The 22,500-nt window shown below is 45.3% G+C and overlaps 2 protein-coding genes across 3 annotated transcripts in view; both read left to right on the forward strand.

The window, feature by feature from the left end:
• LOC308174175 (unconventional myosin-Ic-like) overlaps positions 1 to 404 on the forward strand; it is a 57,269-nt gene extending 56,865 nt beyond the window's left edge. For both annotated transcript variants that reach the window (XM_080549248.1, XM_080549247.1), the window contains exon 32: positions 1 to 404. This exon is cut by the window's left edge and continues 1,008 nt beyond it. The gene's annotated coding sequence lies outside the window, so the exon portion shown is untranslated.
• Positions 405 to 3,648: 3,244 nt separating this feature from the next.
• LOC308174238 (NLR family CARD domain-containing protein 3) lies at positions 3,649 to 14,311 on the forward strand (the record flags this gene model as incomplete). Its single annotated transcript, XM_080549319.1, has 13 exons — positions 3,649 to 4,251; positions 4,870 to 5,127; positions 5,718 to 6,277; positions 6,530 to 6,734; positions 9,580 to 9,905; positions 10,302 to 10,367; positions 11,014 to 11,212; positions 11,327 to 11,577; positions 12,374 to 12,460; positions 12,860 to 12,943; positions 13,499 to 13,582; positions 13,785 to 13,868; positions 14,172 to 14,311. The coding sequence occupies 13 exons, from the start codon at positions 3,649 to 3,651 to the stop codon at positions 14,263 to 14,265; spliced, it is 2,901 nt and encodes a 966-aa protein (XP_080405445.1). The 3' UTR covers positions 14,266 to 14,311.
• Positions 14,312 to 22,500: the final 8,189 nt, after the last annotated feature.

Raw genomic sequence — 22,500 nt, forward strand, 5'->3', positions numbered from 1 at the left:
CTTGACAAAGTTGTTGTTAATGGATTATTTATATGTTAATATACCAATTAAACAATGACACTATGGGGTGCGGGGTGGAGTGAAGTTGATTGTTGTCGGACGAATCTGTGTTCACTCAGGATGTCTTGACAGCTGGCAGGGAGACAGACAGACAGACATATTCCATACACACACCGACAGACATCTCACTTCCAACATCCCTTCATTCACGAGTTGAGCTGTAGAGCTTCTCGAACCATCTCCCTCCTGGGTGTCCCAAGAGTTATAGTACCAGCTCAGTCCATGTCTCCTGCTAGAGCTATCGCTAGGTAGAACACTTAGTTGTTTCTTTACCTCGCTCACCTCTGTTTGTGTCAGAGGAGGATGTCGTAGTGCTGGGTTTTGTCAAAGAAAAAACACATGGATGGCTCTGATGTATGTTCTTCTTGGTAGCCTAAAACTCAACAACCTCTTGAACAAACCAGAAGAGGTCTGTTGAAAGGACTAGTTGTGACACTGAATTTAAATCCATAAAACACTCATTTATACTCCCCCCCCCCCCCCCCCCCCCAAAAAAAAAAAAGAAAGGCGTCGGTGCTGTTTCATTGTTCTGCCTCTCGAGTGCCCTCTGAGGCGGAGGTAGATGGAGGCTGGTGGAGGCAGAGATCGGAGACCGAGCTCATTGTAATGCAGAACATGGAACAGCATGGAACGTGTGTTTGATACCGTTCCTCATTCCGTTCCGTGCATCACAATGAGCCCAGCCTCCGATGTCTGCCTCCGCCAGCCTCCCCTGCTCTGGTCCTCCTTCTCTGGTTCAGCCTCTGAACCCTGTACAGCTGACAACCCAATGAGATGGTAAGAGTGGTCTGGTCCTGGGTCAGAAATACTATTGGTTTTCATTCAAGTACTTTGGGGCTTTTCTACGGAGCCCCCCTGGGGTCACATGGTAGATTTTTTTTTTTTGATGTGTGAATCTGTTCCCTCGGTTTAGTAATTTCTTCCCTCGGTTTAGTAATTCGTTAGGGTTAGGATTAGGGTTAGAATCCTTGCGATCGTTCTGGCTCGTAGGGCCTAACCCTCACCCTAACCCTAACGAGGGAACAGATTTACTAAACCGAGGGAACAGATTCACACATCAAATATATTTTTTCTACCATGTGACCCCAGGGGGGCTCCGTACCTTTCCCCAGACACAGATTGAGAGTCCCTGGGTTGTGCTTGATGCAGTCTACCTGGTCTAATGAAAGCTCCATAGCTTTAGCTGTATCACCAGGAGGGCAAATCTTGCAAACACAAGTGCAAGGAGTGAAGAAAGCGAAATAGACCCATTTTGACCCAGGTGTGGCAAAGACAGGTGCAATATGCCTCGATAAGGTGTGTGTGTGTGTGTGTGTGTTACTGCACTGACACTATAAGCCAAAGAAGCAAAATAGTAGATTCATGTTAATTTTTCTGTTGTATGATAATTGTGTCAATCAAAGTGTTATTTTTTTTTCAAATATTTTTGTTGAGATATTTTGTTGTTGTTCTTCAGTGCGAAATTTGAGCCAAGTTGGAGAAAAAAAAGTGAAACGTAAGATGCATTTTGTCTTTGTTCAAGATAATGTTTGTAATGTGCCTTGAGTTTGATAGAAATACGTGATTTGTATGGAAATTATGATGTGAGAAATACCTCCTTGATGATGTCACTTAATCCAGAGTAAAAATATGTAAAAACGCAATATGTAAACATTACCACGACAGATTCCATTTACAATTTACATAAATCATATTATATGCCACGCCTGTCTCAACCCAAAAAATCCTATGTTGAATCATGTACAATACATATTATGTTATCAGACCTGCACCACCTTGTATAACACACTAAAGGTAAGATATGTACTAAAACATTAAAATAAACCTAACATTTATAAATTATTGTGCCTGTGTCCCTTTTTTCCTTTCCGTCTTTGTGCATAACCTGAATTCTTGAATGATGTCGTGCTGTCTACAGGTGGTGGGTGTGTCAAATCCATATACAGGTGCAACTCAAAAAATTAGAATATCGTGCAAAAGTTCATTCATTTCAGTAATTCAACTTAAAGGGTTAAACTTAAATATTATATAGACTCATTGCATTGTACATATGCATGATTATACTTTTCAGAGGGCTGACATTTCTGTATTTAAAATCCTTTTCTTATTGATTTCATGTAATATTAAACATTTCTGAGATATTTAATTTGGGGTTTTCATAAGCTGTAAGCCATAATCATCAAATTTATAACAAATAAAGGCTTTAAATATCTCGCTTTGCATGTAATGAGTCTATATAATATCTAAGTTTAACCCTTTAAGTTGAATTACTGAAATAAATGAACTTTTGCACGATATTCTAATTTTTTGAGTTGCACCTGTAGATTGACATACTGTACATGATGCGTTATATCCAATAGTTGCCAGTCATGTCCACTCACTTGAACCGCAAGTCGTTTTTCTAATAAATCAAATAGGCACTAGATTTTATAAACACTGTTATATCTGTCTGTTTTTTATATATTAATGTATGTGACCTATGTGTGTTTTTAATGTGGAAACTGTATTCTTGAGCTGCACTTCTGCCTGTCAAAGGAGAATTTATGTCACTGTGTGCTATAAAGCTATCTGGAATCTGCAATCTGGAAATAATAAATAATGATAATATTTATATATTTATAAACAATAACTTGTTTTTTTACACATGTTTTACTGCATATTGACTGCATATTTATTACTGCATATTTTTAAATATTATTACAATAATAACAATTTTATATTATATATTATATATAAAATAATAATAATAAATAATATTTGTTGTTTCCTCATCTCTTTCCCAGACAAAATAGCGTCACGTGATGAATGATGCCTGATGATGAAATCTGCGGTTGAGATCTGGACAACTTTTTGAGTAATTGAATTGACGAGAGATATAGACTAAAGATCAAACACTGTCTTGGATGTACTTATGATCTTAAACAAACGGCTCTTAATCAATTTAATCTAGTTCTGTATTGTGTCTTCAATTAGTTATAATCGTTTTGGAAGTTTCTGAAAGCTTTTCTTTTAGTTTCACTTTCTCCACGCGATCATTTGGAGGGGGTAAGTCATTGCTACTGTACTTTATTGACTCAACTAATCTGTCAACTAATCTTACTTACTTACCTGATATCGCTACTCCCATGCTTTTGTTGTAGTGGGATGATTTAAATACCATTACATAGCATATTTTGATGCATAAATGACGTTTTTGCTGGCTAATAGTGAGTTTACCTAAATTGCTAAAACAAAAAACAACACAAAACTTGCAACTAAAGCATAGTGCAGCCTAACTAGTGTAACTTATGACACTGATTATGGCATTGTTATGGCAACAAATTCTATCATATTTAATTATCTGGAATAAATGACAACTGATAAAAGTGGAGATTTGTGCTGCCTATTTATTTATGCTGTCTCATTGATTTCAGACAAAAGACAAAAGACAAAATGAGGAAGAGGACCTCAACCCAACTCGTTGAACAACTCCCATCAACAAACCACTTCTTCTAAGAGTTTTAACATGTTGCTACGAACACACCTCCCATCAAACGCTCCCCTCAGTGACCACACACAAGTGAAGTGAGTATCTATTCCCCCACAACAATGGCGGTGGCGGTGGTGGAGCCTTGTAGTCTGTATCTCCAGGAGCGCAGGGTGGAGCTGGTGGAGGTCTGGAGCCAGCACATCTCCCGCCTCCAGGCGGAGCTCTACCAGGTGGGGGCCCTGACGGAGGAGGACGTCAGCCTGGTGAGGGGTGGCGGTTCCCTGGGGGAGAGGGACCGTATGAGGACCCTCCTGGATGTCCTCCACGGACGAGGGGAAGAAGCCTGCCGGGCCTTCGTCCACGTCCTACAGAGAGAAGAAGAAAACACCAGGACTGTTTCTACTGGTTCTGAGAGGGCCGAGGCGGACCAGGACCAGCCTCTGCGCGGCCCGGGACAGAACGTTCGTCAGGAGGAGGAGGTGGACCACCTGGAGGTCCACCTGAGGAGACACAAGGAGATCGCGCGCAGGCAGCACACACCTGTCGACTACCTGAGCCTCAGGGGCGGGGGAGGCTCCCAGAGAGGGGGGGAGGCGGGGGGCTTCACTGACATCACGCTGTCCAGGCGTGTGGGGTACACCGTGCCCCTGCAGTACCAGCACGAGGCGGCCATGGTGGGAGACGCCTTCAGGGGCCTGGAGACACGAGGAGGACAGGACCAGGTAGGAGAGGTGGAGGGGATGGTCACCAGGGGAGGCTGGTGGAGGTAGAAATCAGAGGACGGAGGGGCTTGTTTTGTTTTGCAGGTAACGGAATGTGGCATACCTACATGTTTGATACCGTTGCTTATTCCGTTCCATGCGTTACATTGAGCCTAAAGCTCACACTGATTTCTGCCTCCACATCGTTAGAATTATAAGGTTCTATCTCCATTTTTGTCAAAATTGAGTTTTTTTACATAATCTGATCCATTAGGTGTTTATTAATGCCTGTGTGGTGTTATTTTTGACATTTTTTAGTTAGTAATTCATAAAATACAAAGGTTCCATCTCACAAAACAGAACCTTATAATTCTAAGGTCACATCATGCCTCCCTTGATGGCGTAACATTCCGTTGCCCCATACCTGCTCACACTTCACTATTTGAAACAGGACTGTTCCGTATTCCCATTATTTGGTGTAATATCTCAAAGTGTCGCAACTCATTTCTGTCATTTAATTTAATAGGTTTTTTTTGACAGAAAGACATCGGCATGTGCTGAAAGTGTGTGTGTGTGTGTGTGTGTGTGTGTGTGTGTGTGTGTGTGTGTGTGTGTGTGTGTGTGTGTGCGCGTTTCCAGGTGTGTACGTTCACAGACGTGTGGCGGAGTCTGGTCTCCGTCCCGGGAGAAGATCACGTGACTCTGCTGTCGGGCGTGGCCGGCAGCGGCAAGACCACGGTGGTGACGCGCCTCGTCCAGGAGTGGGCGCGGGACGCCGACTCGCAGAAAATAGTCCTCTCCTTATCCTTCCGCGAGCTGAACCTGATCACGGAGCCCCAGAGCATCCTAGAGCTCCTCTCCCTCCACTACAGCCACCTCAAACCCATCCTGCCCCAGGTAAGTAAGTAAAGCTTTATTTATACAGCACCTTTCATACAAGAAATGCAGCTCAAAGTGCTTTACAACAGGAATAAGAACATAAAGTGAATATAAAAACATATATAAAAACATCTACATGCTAGAATGAATATAAAAGCAGGGGAAAACACTAAAAAGAAAAGGTAAAGATCTAACTTTCCATATCCCTTTCATCTCCCTACCTTACACAGTCTGTCTGTACTTCCCACTGGCTTTCCACCAGCACCACAAACAGTTTTTGGAAAAGGTCTGTCTCAGTCTCTGTGTACGTTCTCAGTCTCTGTGGACGTTCTCAGTCTCTGTGGGCGTTTTCAGTCTCTGTGTACGTTCTCAGTCTCTGTATACGTTCTCAGTCTCTGTGGACGTTCTCAGTCTCTGTATACGTTCTCAGTCTCTGTGTACGTTCTCAGACGTTCAGTCTCTGTATACGTTCTGTCTCTGTGTACGTTCTCAGTCTCTGTGTACGTTCTCAGTCTCTGTGTACGTTCTCAGTCTCTGTGTACATTCTCAGACGTTCTCAGTCTCTGTGTACGTTCCCAGACGTTCTCAGTCTCTGTATACATCGCCAGGTCACGTCCTCCCACCCCGCCCGCGTCCTGGTCATCCTGGACGGCCTGGACGAGTTCCGCTTCCCTCTCGACTTCGACCGGAGCCCCAAGTGCTCCGACCCCGACAGGGCGCAGGGCGTCGGGGCGATGCTGGTGAACCTCCTGAAGGGTCACCTCCTCCCCGGCATCTCCATCCTGGTCACCTCCCGGCCCCACGCCGTGCACAAGGTGCCCCCCCGGCTCCTGACGCAGATCTACAGCGTGCTGGGCTTCTCCCCGCTGCAGCAGCGGCTGTACTTCCAGCAGACCTGCGGCGGTGGCGGCGATGGCGGCTCCTCCTCTGGCGGCTCTCCGCAGTTGGCGGCCACCGTCTGGGGTTACGTCTCCTCCCAGAAGCCCCTGCAGCTCATGTGCAGGATCCCTGCCTTCTGCTGGATCGTAGCCACGGCCCTGCAGGAGGGCGCCGCCTGCCTGCTCCTAGCAGCAGACCGCCAGACCGCCACCACGCCTGGAGATACAGCCACAGCCACGACCACGACCACGAACACACCGGCTAGCCAACGTAACGTAAGCAGCACGCAGTCCGATACAGCTGCTGCTGCTGCTGCTACGCCTCCAGCGACATACACCAGTGACACCACCACCACCACCGTAGCACCTGAGCAATCTCCATCTCCTCCTACGTCCCCCTCATCCACCTCCACCTCCGGCCCCGCCTCCCCCTCCTCCGCCCCCACCCCCGCCTCCCCCTCCTCCGCCCCCACCCCCGCCTCCCCCTCCTCCTCCCCCTCCTCCGCCCCCACCCCCGCCTCCCCCTCCCCCTCCGTCCCCAGCGTGGTGCTGATGAGCGGAGGAGGAGGAGGCCCCACCAGAGCCATCACCATCACCCAGATCTACTGTTGCTTCCTCAAGTCGGTGTTGGTGTTCCACGGAGAGAGCAAGCAGGAGGGCTCCCACCCCCACCGCCTGCAGCAGGCCCCACGCCTCCTCCAGCAGCTCAGGCCCGTGCTCAGAGACCTGGGGGCGCTGGCCTTCAAGGTACAGTAACTAACGTCTCTCACTCACTTTCTATCTCTCTATCTCTCGACTCTTTTCTATCTCTTACTGTCTCTCTCTCTCTTAAGCCCCTGGTCAGTCGCATACTCGTATGTGTGAAAGGGGTTTTACATTCTCTCTCTCTCTCACATTCTCTCTCTCTCTCTCACACATTCTCTCTCTCTCTCACTGTGCCTCTTACATTCTCTCTCTCTCTCACATTCTCTCTCTCTCTCTCATATTCTCTCTCTCTCTCACTGTGCCTCTTACATTCTCTCTCTCTCCCTCTCGCTCTCACTCACTCGCTCACTCTCTCTCACCCCCCCCCCCCTTCTCTCTCTCAGATAGAGATAGATAGATGGCCTGCCGCCCTGCCCTCGTTCTAAGACAAATTGTGTCTCGAGTAAAGTATCGAGTGTTGTTGCCTGGCAACATGTGTTAAACAGCTGTACAGCTCCACCAGGGCCAACCTAAAGCGCGGCATCAAAGCGGCCAAGGCAGAGCACAGAGAGAAGATTGAGGAATGCCTCCTGAGCAACGACTCCAGGCGGATGTGGCAGGGGGTTCAGCAGATGACAAACTTCAGAGCCAACAGGCTCACAGCCGCAGAGGACGACCCCCTGCTGGCGGGAAAGCTTCTACGCCCGGTTCGACGAGGGGCGAACGGAGGTAACCACAACACAGACACCACTCTCTCCAGCTCTCAGCAGCCTCACCCTCACAGAGCACGAGGTGAGACGCGTACTGAAGGCGGTGGACCCCAGGAAAGCCTCGGGGCCGGATGGCGTCCTGGGACGGGTGCTGAGAGACTGCGCCGACCAGCTGGCCGGGGTTTTCACCAACATCTTTAACCAGTCCCTGTCCCAGGCCACCGTCCCACCCTGCCTGAAAACCTCAACTATCATCCCAGTCCCGAAGAAAAGCACGGTGAGCTGCCTAAACGACTACCGCCCGGTGGCACTCACACCAATCATCATGAAGTGCTTCGAGAAACTAGTCCGGGCCCACATACTCACACGCCTCCCGCCCAACCTGGATCCATACCAGTTCGCCTACAGAGCCCACAGGTCCACAGAGGACGCCATAGCGACGACTCTCCACGCCACTCTATCCCACCTGGAGAGGGGAAACAGCTACGCGAGACTGCTCTTCGTGGACTTCAGCTCCGCCTTTAACACCATCCTTCCAGACAGGCTAGTGACCAAACTACTAGACCTGGGTCTATCACACTCTATATGTGCGTGGATCAAGGACTTCCTGACCGACCGCCCCCAGAGGGTGCGGGTGGGCCCCCACACCTCCACAGCCCTCAGCCTCAGCACTGGGTCACCCCAGGGCTGCGTGCTAAGCCCCATCCTCTACAACCTCTACACCCACGACTTCACCCCCATCCACCCCAGCAACTACATCGTAAAGTTTGCAGACGACACCACCGTGGTGGGATGTATCTCGGGGGGGGACGAGGCGGCGTACAGGGATGAGGTAGAGCAATTGAGCAAGCTGTGCAAGGTAAACAACCTGCTGCTAAACAAGTCAAAGACCCAGGAACTCATCGTAGACTACAGGAGGAAAAAGTCCGAGATCCTGCCCCTGCTCATCGACGGAGAGAGCGTAGAGATGGTCTCAAACCTCCGTTTCCTGGGACACATCATGCGGGATGACCTGGCCTGGAAGGACAACACTAAAGGCACCATCAAGAGGGCACAACAGCGGCTATACACCCTGAGATGCCTCAAGAAACAACACAGCAAGCAGGAGATGCTGGTGGCCTTCTACCACGGCGCAGTGGAGAGCATCCTCACCTTCGGCATCTCCAACTGGTACCACAGCTGCACGGCAGCGGAGAGAAACGATCTACAGAGAGTCGTGAGAACAGCACAGGGGATCACCGGCGCCACCCTCCCCTCTCTGGAGGAGCTGTACAAAACACGCTGTCTCAGGAGGGCCTCCAAGATCTCCAAGGACCCGACCCACCCTGGGCACGAACACTTTGTCAAGCTGCCCTCGAACAGGAGGTACAGGACCCCGGCCGCTAGGACAAACAGACTGAAGGACAGCTTCTACCACAGGGCCGTCAAGGCCCTGAACACAGAAAAGGCCTAAGTTCTGGGCCCAGGACAAGTCCGGACGGATTGTATGGCAGCTAGTGCTGAGGCACAAACATGTACATTTTCAAGCCTGCAAACTGTGACACTTTAAAAAAAATGTGAAAAAATACTTTCTTGTGAAATATGACAACCCTATTTGACTATCTGTGCAGTATAGTACAGTGGATTGTGTACATAGCCTCTATTGATGTAAACCAGCTCCTTATCTTCTTGTGATTTTATGCATCTATGCTTTTTCCAAAATGTGTTTCTTTTTCCTTTCCTAACACCAGGGGAGCCTCCCCTCCTAAATTTCGTTGTTTGGTACCTGTACTGTAACAATGACAAATAAAGTCTATCTATCTATCTATCTAAAGGTTGAAGACAGGCTATGATGAGACATTATTTTGTAACAATACCACACGACCGGTTCTGACTAGTTTCTTAGAAGTGCCTCTTGAGAACTATAACTTCCAACCACCAACACCTGTCTTTGACCCCTGGTTCTGCCGTCTCCCCTGGAGGAAGTCCTGAGCTGATGTCCTCAGACATATTCTCTGAGATCTGTATTGGTGTGTGTCTCAGCTCAAGTATAACAAAGACTAGTAGTATTGTGGCTTTACAAGAAGAATCTCACCTTTTCCTGAAGTCATACTGTGGAGAATTTCCCACGACAGATACATAGATCTTCCAACGTCTTTTAGGGTCACCCTGAAAGTGAAATATCACAGATCTGTGCTTCCCTTTAACTTGTCTTTAAGGGTCTGTTGGAGCGGCGTTTCCTCTTCGACCAGAGCGACCTGCGGTCCTTCTCTCTGGACTGCAGCGAGCTGTCCAAGGTCTTCCTGGTGGAGCTGCTCAGAGAGGACCGGGCGTCCCTGACCATGGAGCGCAGCTTCCACTTCATCCACACCAGCCTGCAGGAGTTCCTGGCGGCTCTCTACTACGTCCTGCTGGCTCTCTCCGGGACGGACCCCTTCTCAGGCCTAAAGCCTGACCTGCGCCTGGTGCCCCCCCACGCCACCCTGTGCAGGACGCTGGCCTCCGCCGCTAACAAGCTACTCAGGCCTAAACGTCTCCTGCGCAGGTTTGTAGAAGAAGGCTTTTACCTGTGTGTGTGTGTGTGTGTGTGTGTGTGTGCCTGTGTGTGTGTGTGTGTGTGTGTGTGTGTGTGTGTCTGTGTCTGTCTGTGTCTGTGTCTGTGTCTGTGTCTGTGTCTGTGTCTGTGTCTGTGTCTGTGTCTGTGTCTGTCTATGTGTGTGTGTGTGTGTGTGTGTGTGTCTGTGTGTGTCTGTGTCTGTGTCTGTGTGTCTGTCTGTGTGTGTGATGTTCAGCGAGTAAGGCAAATCGCCTTAGGTGCTAGTGGTCGCTAACAAGCTACTCATGCCTAAACGTGTCGTGCGCAGGTTTGTGAAGAAGGCTTTTACCTGTGTGTGTGTGTGTGTGTGTGCCTGTGTGTGTGTGTGTGTGTGTGTGTGTTCAGGTTTGTGAAGAAGGCTTTTACCTGGGGAGAACGCCACCAGTCTGGACACATGGATCTCTTCTGTAGGTAAGCAGGAGTGAGATGATGAAACCTGCAAAAACGTTCACAGTGCGCAATCATTCTAGAATTGTGTTCTAAAAAAACGAACATTCTTTGAATCTTGGTGAATGTATAATGCCAACGTAAATAAAGGAGAGACAATGAAGATATGGAAAACATAACAAACACGCAACCAACGGAAAACATGTTTGATATTCGTTTATCTTTTGGTGAACGTTGTCCATGAAATGTTGCAAACAACATACTACTGTATATGATGTGCTAAAAATACAAATGTAAGATTGTAATAGTTAGATGTATGATTTTTTGTAATATATCGTGAGCTTAGAATGATAAGGTTCTATCTCCGTTTAGGGTAGTTCAGAGATATTGAGCGTCAAAGTTTTTACATTCCATTATGTTTTGTGAGATGGAACCATTGTATTTTATGAATACTAACTCAAAAATGTCAACATTTTAAAAAATAACACCACACAGGCATTAGTAAACACCTAATGGATCAGATTATGTAAAAAACTAAATATTGACAAAAATTGAGATAGAACCTTATAATTCTAACGTCACGATATATGTTATGTATTTCTCATTCACTTTATCATCAAATCCCAACACTCTAGAATCTTTATGATCTTTTTCTTCTACTTCCTGTCAGGTTTGTGTCTGGTCTCCTGGTGCCTCAAACCCGCTTCATCCTGGATGGACTCTTCCGGAAAGAATCTTCTTCTTCCAAACGCTCCTCTCCCTCTCCCTCATCCCTCTCTCCTCCTCCCTCTCTCCCTCCCCTGCCTCCCTTCCTCCTGCCCCTGCTCCACGCTCAGCTCCAGAGCGGCCGTCTCAGTCCAGAGAGACAGGTAGGTAACATAGACACGGCTTTTCTAGTGTCAACTGTCACTTAGATCCAACTGTCACTTAGATCCAACTGTCACTTTCAAATTAACCTCAAGATTCCTGTACGTACCCTGCAGGTGAACGTCTGCCACTGCCTGTACGAAGCCCAGGACCCGGGCCTGGCCCAGCGGCTGCAGGCGTGGCTACGGGTCCTGGCCCAGGAGCAGGTCTCGGATCAGTCTGGTCCTGTTAAGAGGGACTGGAGCGAGTTGGCCTTCCTGCTGCAGCTGATCCCAGACCTGCAGGAGCTCCACCTGGAGTCCCAGGGGCTGGACGCGGAGGGACTGAGGAGGCTGCTGCCGGTGTTACCTCTCTTCAGCACCCTGAGGTGTGTGTGTGTGTGTGTGTGTGTGTGTGTGTGTGTGTGTGTGTGTGTGTGTGTGTGGGTGTGTGTGTGTGTGTGTGTGGGTGTGTGTGTGTGTGTGGCTGTGTGTGTGTGTGTGTGTGGGTGTGGTGTGTGTGTGTGTGTGTGTGTGTGTGTGTGGTGTGTGTGTGTGTGTGTGTGTGGTGTGTGTGTGTGTGTGTGTGTGTGTGTGGGTGTGGGTGTGTATGTGTGCGTGTGTGGGTGTGTGTGTGTGTGTGTATAACTCACTTTTGTGTGTTGATGCTGTTCTCTTTAAATCAGGCTTAAAAAGAACACACATTAGCATGTCACAGTATGTACTGTAGTAGTAGTGGTTTCTAAGTTTAATGTGTTCAGTGACCCAGGAAAAGAGAGCGAGAGAGAGAGATAGAACGAGAGAGAGAGACAGACAGATGGAGAGAGAGAGATTGTGTCTTGCTATTAATGTTTTTAGTTGTAAGATATAGTATTTTAGCATTACGTGAGCTTAGAATGATAAGGTTCTATCTCCGTTTAGAATGATAAGGTTCTATCTCCGTTTAGGGCAGTTCAGAGATATTGAGCGTCAAAGTTTTTACATTCCATTATGTTTTGTGAGATGGAACCTTTGTATTTTATTAATTACTAACTCAAAAATGTCAACATTTTTAAAATAACACCACACAGGCATTAATAAACACCTAATGGATCAGATTATGTAAAAAAACTCAATTTTTACAAAAACGGAGATAGAACCTTATAATTCTAACGTCACGATGTGTTCCCCGTGTCCTCCCTCCAGGCTGGCCCAGAACCCCCTGGGGCTGGAGGGGGCGGCGGTGTTGGCCAGCGTCCTCAGGAGTCCTGACTGCCGGGTGGAGAGGCTGTGGTGAGTGGAGGACTGGAGGCTTACAGGCGCAGACACACACACACACACACACACACACACACAGGCACACACACACACACACACACACACACACACACACACGCTCAGATGGATCAGATCAGTCAGGTCAAAGTTCATTGATCTTATGCACAGGATCCAGGATGTGGGTTGTACAATGTGTGCCTGTGTGTGTGTGTGTGTGTGTGTGTGTGTGTGTGTGTGTGTGTGTGTGTCTGTGTCTGTGTCTGTGTCTGTGTCTGTGTCTGTGTCTGTGTGTCTGTGTCTGTGTCTGTCTGTGTGTCTGTGATGTCCAGCGAGTCAGTGAAAATTGCCTTAGGCGCTAGAGAGATGAAATAGAAACATGAAAAGTATCTCAGACTGTTATTGTTCTGCCTGCAGGATCGTGAGGACGGGTCTGGGCTGTGAGGGCCTGAAGATCCTGGCGGAGGGACTGAAAGACAACCACACAGTAGTGGACCTCAGGTACGTACGGAACCAGAACCGGTCGAAGGTTTGGACACACTTCCCCATTAGGGGAGGCTGGTGGAGGTAGAAATCGGAGGAGGCTACTCGTTGTGATGCGTGGAACATAATGAGGAGTGGTTACACCTTAACTGCTCCCCCTGAGACATCTTCTGCCCCTCAGCACTGCGTCTCCTGAAGACACCTGCTTTCCCCTCTACTGTGTCCCTAAAAACTGCTATTGCCCCCTCTTGTACTGTTTCTCTGTTTCTCCAGTGTCAAAAACCAAAACCCCCCCCCAAAAAAACTAGGTTTAGAAGAAGGTGATAGAAGAAGGTTTTTTCACAAGGGCCTGAGCTAGATTACTCTTCCTGCTACGACTGGTGGATTGATGATTCACTTGCTTAGTATTCAAATGTATTGATTGTAAGTCGCTTTGGAATAAGGCGTCTGCTAAATGCCAAAAATGTAAATGGTATCGAACAGTGAGGTGATCTTACTGTAATGAATAAACATTGAATGTAGATCTCCTTCACACTCAATCGTTCTATCAATCCGTCATCCTGTGTTTTGTAGGATGGCGATTAACCAGATCGGGGACTTGGGGGCGGCGTGCCTGGCTGACCTGCTGAAGACCAATCGCACGCTAAAGGATATCAGGTGAACATGACGCAGCTCTGGATTTTGTAGAGGATATTGTTTGACAGTTTGTTCAGTGTTTGACGGTTTGTTCAGTGTTTGACAGTTTGTTCAGTGTTTGACAGTTTGTTCAGTGTTTGACAGTTTGTTCAGCGTTTGACAGTGTTGTTATTTGGATGATGTGGTAGTAGCTTAGTCGCTGACGTGCTGCTGTGTTCTCCAGGCTTCGTGACAACCAGATCACTGACGAGGGGGCGGAGGTTCTGATAGAAGCCCTGATGGAGAACAATACACTAGAAGAACTCTGGTGAGTAGAGGCACACACACACACACACACACGCACACACACACACACACACACACACACACATGTTCATACACACACACACACACACATACACACATACACATACTCTTTAATTGACTGTTTCTAAAGCCTTCCTTTGCATTGTTGTGTATACAGTGCAAGACGTTTCCATCCCCTCTACCCCTGTTGTTCTTACCACATGTGTTTCTCATCTCGTCTCTCTCTCTCTCTCTCTCTCTCTCTCTCTCTCTCTCTGTCTCTCTCTCTCTCTCCCTCTCTCTCTGTCTCTCTCTCTCTCTTCAGGATGTTTGACAACAAGTTTACTAAGGGGGGAGTCAAGAGACTAAAGGACTTCTCAAAGAGCCGCTCTCACCTGGACATTAAGGTGTGCGTGTGACTCCAGACCACCTCCACCTCCACCTCCACCTCTCTCTCTCTCTCTCTGAGACTGAGATTAGACTGAGGTTAGACTCCCATCAGTGGAAGTTGTGGGAGGTAGAAATCGTGTGGTTGTTCCCATTCCTCATTCCGTTCCGTGCATTACGATGAGAGATGTCCTCCGAGTTCTACCTCCACTAGCCTCCCCTGCACTTAATGCACTCTCGTTGCGTTGTTGATTTTCCATGTTGTTCAGTAGTTGTTTGAAGCAAGAAGCTGTCATATAACGGGGTTGTTTTGCACATTCAGGAAATATTGTTATTATTGTTTCTTGTTTTTTTAAGATGGTTGATGTTCAGAGAGTAATAGGTCAAAGAAAAATGTAATAGGTCAATCAGTGCTTTACTGAGCTGTCGTTAGAATATCGCTGCCATCTAATGGAAACCTCCAGCTATGGCTGGTTTACAAGCACGCCTTGTAGGGTTCTACAGTATGAGGGATTTTCTCTGTTGAATAGATATCTATCCAAGCATTACTTTATTGTTACTTTTAGTGGTAAGTTTTCAACTCTGCAATTGTTTACATCTCTAACCCTAACCCTAAGAGGACATTGGGGAAATATAATAATGATGAGTTATACTGGTGAACTTTTTCTTGATCTTGATCTTGAATCTTCTTCTTTCTTTGAAGATTCATGGTCAAAATAAAGATTTTGGGGAGATAGGGATGTGAAACTATGTGCTTCGGCAGAATTAAAAGGATATTGTGAAAGGGTTATGGTTAAAAGGGTGATGGTTAAAAGGGTTAGAAGGGTTAAAAGGAGGATGTATGTACTGCAGGGGAGGCTGGTGGAGGTAGAAATCAGGAGGAACGTTGTAATGCAGGAGGGAATGAAGAATGGTATCAAACTAACATTTCAAGTTTATTGTTACATCCCATTATGCAAGTCGTGATCTTATAATGATACGGTTCTGTCTCCATCTAGGGCAGTTCAGAGATATTGAGCGTCAAAGTTTTTACATTCCATTATGTTCTGTGAGATGGAACCTTTGTATTTTGTTAATTACTAACAAAAAAAAATCTACATTTTAAAAATGACACCACACAGGCATTAATAAACACCTAATGGATCAGATTACAAGAGTAAAGTGACTGTGAGCTTAACGGCAGGTAGTCTGGGTACGTGGGGTGTGCTTGGGGGTAAACAAAGACCTCAGTAGGCCCGTTTATAAGCCTGTTTATAAGCCTGTTTATAAGCCTGTTTATAAGCCTGATCGCTGCTGACAGCCTCTTGACAGCCTCTGAGTTTTAGCCCTGAGGCTACGGAAGAGTATTCGTCTTTTGGACGACATAAGTTTGAACAGACAGACTGTGTTCCTGCCAAACGTGTAGTTGATACATTCCCTTATTCTGTTCCGTGCATCACAATGAGCCTACAAAGGTCCTCCTATTTCTACCTCCACTAGCCTCCACTGGACTTGATGCTCTCTGATTTGTGTTGATTTTCCATGTTGTTCAGAAGATGTTGAAGCTGTCATATAATGGGGTTGTTGTTTTTGCACCTTTGGGAGAAATTGTTACTAGTGTTTCATTGTGTTTAGATGTATGCATGTACGTTATGTTCTAAACATAATATATTTCGTTATCAGTGTACATAGGTCAATCAGTGCTTTACTGAGCTATCATTAGGTAGACGGTCAATACAATGATGTTTGATACAATGATATTGTGAAAGTTGGGGAGGATTAATGTACTGCAGGTGGAGGTAGACATCTCGTGAGCTTAGAATTCTAAGGTTCTATCTCCGTTTAGGGCAGTTCAGAGATATTGAGCGTCAACGTTTTACATTCCATTATGTTTTATGAGATGGAACCTTTGTATTTTATGAATTACTAGCTCAAAAATGTCAACATTTTTTAAATAACACCACACAGGCATTAATAAACATCTAATGGATCAGATTCTGTAAAAAAAAAAAAAAGATTTGACAAAAATTGAGATAGAACCTTAGAATTCTAACGTCACGATCTGTTACCAATGTCATTGCTCATTCCATTCCATGCATTAAAACGAGCATGTTCTCTGATGTCTCCCTCCACCAGCCTCCCCTGCTGCTCTCTAGTAAAGGGAAGTGACTTGCTGTTCCTAACAAACTGTCATGTCATGCATGTGAGCAGTAGGGAAGTTCAAGTCTGCACACAACTAGAAAAAACAAGTCCCAGAAGAAACTTTTGTGGGCTTGCACAGTCTTATTTTGGTTGTGGAAATATTCTAAAGATAGGCGATAGATTAGATAGACTATTTTCTGGTTAGTTTAAATAAATGTAGATGTATCAGTGGATACAAGATGGTTAGCTTATTGGCAGGTAGATGAGAGAAGGTATGATAGGTATAGGCCTATAGATAGATAGATAGATAGATAGATAGATAGATAGATAGATAGATAGATAGATAGACAGACAGACAGACAGACAGACAGACAGACAGACAGACAGACAGACAGACAGACAGACAGACAGACAGACAGACAGACAGACAGACAGACAAACAGACAGATAGATAGATAGATAGATAGATGAAAGAGGGGATGTATTGCTGAAAGAGATTGATAGATACATCTTGAGCCATTTATAAAGTTGCCACTGAGAGTATTAACTTCTACCACTAGATGGCGTCCTCAATGCAAACTTTTATGCAGTGCTTTTGTCTCGCATCTTTGTCTGTGGTACATGAGGACATGGTGTTCTCCCCAGTTTATTTTCTAACTGTAAAACAATATGAGGAAACAGTTTGTCGTGTAGCCTGACCTGTGAGATGATTAAACAGATGAAATGAATGTTTGGTTTTTAATTGTATTCAACAGGGGACATTAGGGATTCAACAGACGTCATTCTCACCTGGGAAGTGTAAATCAGTCAATACTGTAGACATAGTTGTATCTTACAATGTATTTCGGAATTATGTTTACCATCCAATCTTAATGTTACAATTCGAGAGAAAAGTTAGCATTGTGTCAGCCAAAATGTGTTTAATAATAATAATTAAACCATAATAAGGAAGTAAAAAAAAAAACGAAAAATACGAGAGCTACGGGTAAACATTGACATTTAGAATTATTTCACCATCTGTTCTTTATTAATTAATGATCTCATCGTCTAATGTACCATAACTGCCTTCATGACATGTTTTGTGTCAAAACATTCACGGACTCTTTTTATTAAACGAGTTTATTAAATATTTATTTCCACATTTTAACGCGCTCTGATTGGCTGGCGCCGGCCTCTAGCTCAGGAGCTGGCCAATAGGGACGCGGGGTTGTTTGTGTAGCGATCGGAGCGAATATAAAAACGGGGAATCGGTCGGGAGATGGAAGGAAGGGAGAGGAAATATTGATGCACAGAAAGCAAAGATTGAATAAGTGTCTGCAGTTAGGTGTCCTTTGTTGTTTGAATAACATCAACACATCCACAGAGAGGCTTCAGAGAGGAGAGTCCATCAACCTTGTGTGTGATTCAGCAGAGCCAGGTATGGTACCCTACCCGCACACCCAAGGATGCTTAACTGTTTTTTATTCTAAGGAATGTCTCTGTTTTGTCCACTTTATTAGAAATCGTGACGTTAGAATTATTAGGTTCTATCTCCATTTTTGTCGAAATGTAGTTTTTTTTACATAATCTGATCCATTATGTGTTTATTAATGCCTGTGTGGTGTTATTTTTTTAAATGTTGACATTTTTGAGTTAGTAATTCATAAAATACAAAGGTTCCATCTCACAAAACATAATGGCATGTAAAAACTTTGACGCTCAATATCTCTGAACTGCCCTAAACGGAGATGGAACCTTAGAATTCTAACGTCACGAAATGACAATACATTACTGGACACACGTTATATCTTAGACTTGTGCAATGATGTGTAGCATGTAATCATCAGGAGCTTAGATTGTACAAAATCATCTTTTGGAAAAAATGACAGTTAGTATTAGTAGCCTATGTACAGTAAGATCTGATACCCGGAACACAGTGTTACAAAACCATGCAACATTGTTGCAATGCATCCATGATCAGACTAAAAACTTAAAAAATGCAACATTTGAACATTATGTCATTGCGTTATTATTATTGTCTGTGTAAATTGCTGTCAGTCATGTTCATTTTTAAACAATCCGATGGATTTAATTCTGCAGATAGAGGGTTTATGGGTTTATATGTTCAGTACAGGCCATTGTTGTTTTGTGTTCAATGGTTCAACTTTTTTCCGTTACATGCAATTATAGTTAACAGTTATGCTTTATGAATAGAGGAGGTAACTATTGCTTATGACAGTATTACTGCTGCCTGGACAATGGAATATAATTGTTATAAGATTTAAAAAGACTTAAAAAAACAAAAAAACTGCCCAAATAGTTCACGTTGCTTTGATGTTTTAGGTGCTATTGTTTATTGTGATAGCTGTTAATTATGTGTTATGTAAATAATGTACATCCGTTTATTTATTTGCTTGCATGCATGCTCTGTTATAGTAACTTGCTGACGAGTTCAAATAGTTTCTCATGATCATGATTGGATCTATTCACCAGGAGCCTGATTCAATTATTGTTCTTTATTTAAGCTGATTGAATGAAACAACAGATAACCGCATCAACAAAGGAAATAATTGAAAATCTGTAAATCTGTGTTGGTAATTGACTCTTTGTTGCGAACAGGCGAGGGTATTCCTATGCAAGGCGGTGTGTGTTGATACTGAACAGCTGAGGGTGAGAGAGAGAGGGAGGGAGGGAGGGACGGAGAGAGGGAGGGAGAGAGAGAGAGAGAGGGGGAGGGAGGGAGGGAGGAAGGGAGGAAGGGAGGGAGGGACGGAGAGAGGGAGGGAGAGAGAGAGAGAGAGAGGGGGGGAGGGGGGGAGGGAGGAAGGGAGGGAGGGAGGGAGGGACGGAGAGAGGGAGGGAGAGAGAGGGAGGGAGGGAGGGAGGGAGGGACAGAGAGAGGGAGGGAGAGAGAGGGAGAGGGGGAGGGAGGAAGGGAGGGAGGGAGGGAGGAAGGGAGGGAGGGAGGGAGGGGGAGGGAGGGAGGGGGGGAGGCAGGGAGGGAGGGAGGGATAGAGGGGGGAGGGAGGGAGGGAGAGAGGGAGGGAGGGAGGGAGGGAGGGAGGGAGGGAGAGAGGGAGGGAGGGAGGGGAGGGAGAGAGAGAGGGAGGGAGGGGAGGGAGGGAGGGAGAGAGAAAGGGAGGGAGGGAGGGAGGGAAGGATGGAGAGAGGGAGAGGAGGGAGGGAGGGAGGGAGAGAGGGAGGGGAGGGAGGGAGGGAGGCAGAGAGAGGGAGGGAGAGAGAGGGAGGGAGGGAGGGAGAGAGAGGGAGGGGAGGGAGGGAGGGAGGGGAGGGAGGGAGGGAGACAGAGAGACAGAGAGAGAGAGAGACAGAGAGAGAGAGAGAGAGAGAGAGAGAGAGAGAGAGAGAGAGACAGAGACAGAGAGAGGGAGGGAGGGGAGAGCATTGCATTGTGCAGGGTGATGATTCCAGTCCAGTTCAGACCAGTTTAGAGGGCTGCAGGATATAGAAGTCTGTTATTGTCTTATTATCTGAGCATGAGGAGAGACCCATTAAGACAAGAGACAAAAGACATATTTGCATTTAGACGCATAGCTGCTGCCTGGTCCATAAGGTATAGTCTGGCTTCATGAATACGATCATGTGAAGGAACAACATGTCCTCGTGGGGGTCCCCCTGCAAATAAGAAAATGAAATAAAATAAAACAATAAAATGACAATGACAATGATTAAATGCTACAGTGGTTGCATGAGAAATGCATTGTTATGCAATTAGTCTCCATCTCTAAGAGTCTAAGGCGGAGGAGAGAGGCTGTGTGTCTGTAGCCTGGAGGTATGTGTCAGTCATCCATATTTTGTCATTCGTTGGTGTTTATTATTGGCAATAAAAATGATATTGATGTCAACACATTTTAATTTGATTATTATTTTATTATTATTATTATTATTATTATTATTATATCTTATTATTATTATATTATATTATTCATATTATTATTTATTATTATTATGATTATTATTTTGATTATTAGGCCTATGGAATGTACAGGTATTCGGGTATGTATTCGTGTCAGGGGATAGATATGATGAACATGCGACGAGTGATGGAGAGACAAAAAAATGAACGGGAAACGGGAGAATGAATCTCGCGCGCACTGGTTCGAACCGGCTGGAACTTGGAACTCACGTGGAGTCGTTCTGAGCTGTGTCACTCGCAGCCAATGGGAGAGAGGCGGGGTTCTTAGCTGTGTCATTCACAGCCAATGGGAGAGGGGCGGGGCGGGGTTTGGAACATGGGGGGGAGGAGTCTGGGGCACATGTATGCTCCGGAGGATCCCAGCTGTATTTGTGTTTGTGGAATATTCTTATTCTGACCCTTAGTCAGGCTAAAGCAAACAGCTTGGAGAAACCTGGGCAGCATAAGTTTATATCCTTCTGAGTCATTACATATCGTGACGTTAGAATTATTATAAGGTTCTAGGATCTCCATTTTTGTCAAAATTGAGTTTTTTTTTTACATAATCTGATCCATTAGGTGTTTATTAATGCCTGTGTGGTGTTATTTTTTAAAATGTTGACAATTTTTTAGTTAGTAATTAATAAAATACAAAGGTTCCATCTCACAGAACATAATGGAATGTAAAAACTTTGACGCTCAATATCTCTGAACTGCCCTAAACGGAGATAGAACCTTAGAATTCTAGACGGAGATAGAACCTTATCATTCTAAACTCACGATATCCCATGGCACTCATCCCAAGAGTATCCCATCTAACATGCTGGTGTCCTGCCTAAATTCCCAGTCCCGCCCTCATCCTATCATGGCCGCCTAATCATCCCTGGCTTTCAATTGGTTCATTAACCCCCTCCTCCTCTCACCTGCAACGACTGTATCCCCCAGGTCGTTGCTGCAAATGAGAACATGTGACAGGGTCTGGTAAAAAAAAAAAAGTCCCCAAGTAGGGCATTGTCATTTTTTAGGGCAATGTTTTTTCCAGATTATGAAAGTTTGTAAGCTTTCAAATGATGTGTCATAGACACATGAAATCTGAAAATAGTTGAAGATATGCTTATTTGAATGTTGGTACACCTTAAACCAAATAGCGGAGAAACTCGCTCTGAATCAAAACACACGCAAAACAGCTGCTAGTAGGCTAGTGTTAAAAAGGAATTTAGCTACAAACATCTAACTGCATGTTTAGCACATCACAACATGCTGATAGAACAACAATATGCTAAAAACACATAACTACACATAATTAGATGATCACACGGTCCTTGCATTTGAACACGTCCTAAAACGTAAATTGGTTTACAAGCCATGTTTCACTAACCCAGTAGCCTATGGCAGATGATTCAGTGAATCCAATTCACAAATTATAAGTAGCCTATTTTAGTGATCCTAAAACTGTTGTTTGTTGTATTTAATTGAGTGGGCACTTCAACACTTCAACATTTGTAATATGCAAAAAACATAAAAGAGAAAAAAAAAGTTTGGTCAATTGCATGACATTATGTTCCCAGTCTTGGTTAAATACACATAAACAGAACAAATGTTACGGTACATGTGGGAAAACTAGGGTTAGGGGTGCTAGGTGCTAGGGTTAGGGTTAGAGTTAGGATTAGGATTAGGGTTAGGGTTAGGGTTAGGGTTAGGATTAGGGTTAGGGTTAGGATTAGGGTTAGGGGTAGGGGTAGGGTTAGGGTTAGACATGCCATCATGTACCAAGTCGACGTAGCACCTAATCCTAACCCTAGTTTTCCCACATGTACCGTATTCCCACATGTACCGTAACACAAACATTCCATAGTATTCCACAACCCTGTGTTGTGTAGTCATGGGGATAATGGGATAAGTGTTCTGTTATTTCCTTCTCCACGCTTTGATATGGAATCACCATAAAGCTGCTTAGGGACATGATGACTTCATAACCCAACAAGCGGAGTGAATTCCAGAGATGTGAAAAAGAAAAGCGGAGATGCAGCAGACTAGACAGCAGAGCTTGTTGCGACAGGGCAGAAATCCCAAAATAAAAATCCAGATCCCAGCCAAGGACATTTCAGAGCAGCGAGGGAAAGGTTACCCTGTAGTGTTTCAACGCCGTTGGCCTACTTATGTCGTTATGAGTGCAGTGAAACAAATCGTGACGTTAGAATTATAAGGTTCTATCTCTATTTTTGTCAAAATTCAGTTTTTTTTTTTACAT

This window comes from Nansenia antarctica (genome assembly GCF_963989245.1).
Source record: "Nansenia antarctica genome assembly, chromosome: 19".
Taxonomy (NCBI): domain Eukaryota; kingdom Metazoa; phylum Chordata; class Actinopteri; order Argentiniformes; family Microstomatidae; genus Nansenia; species Nansenia antarctica.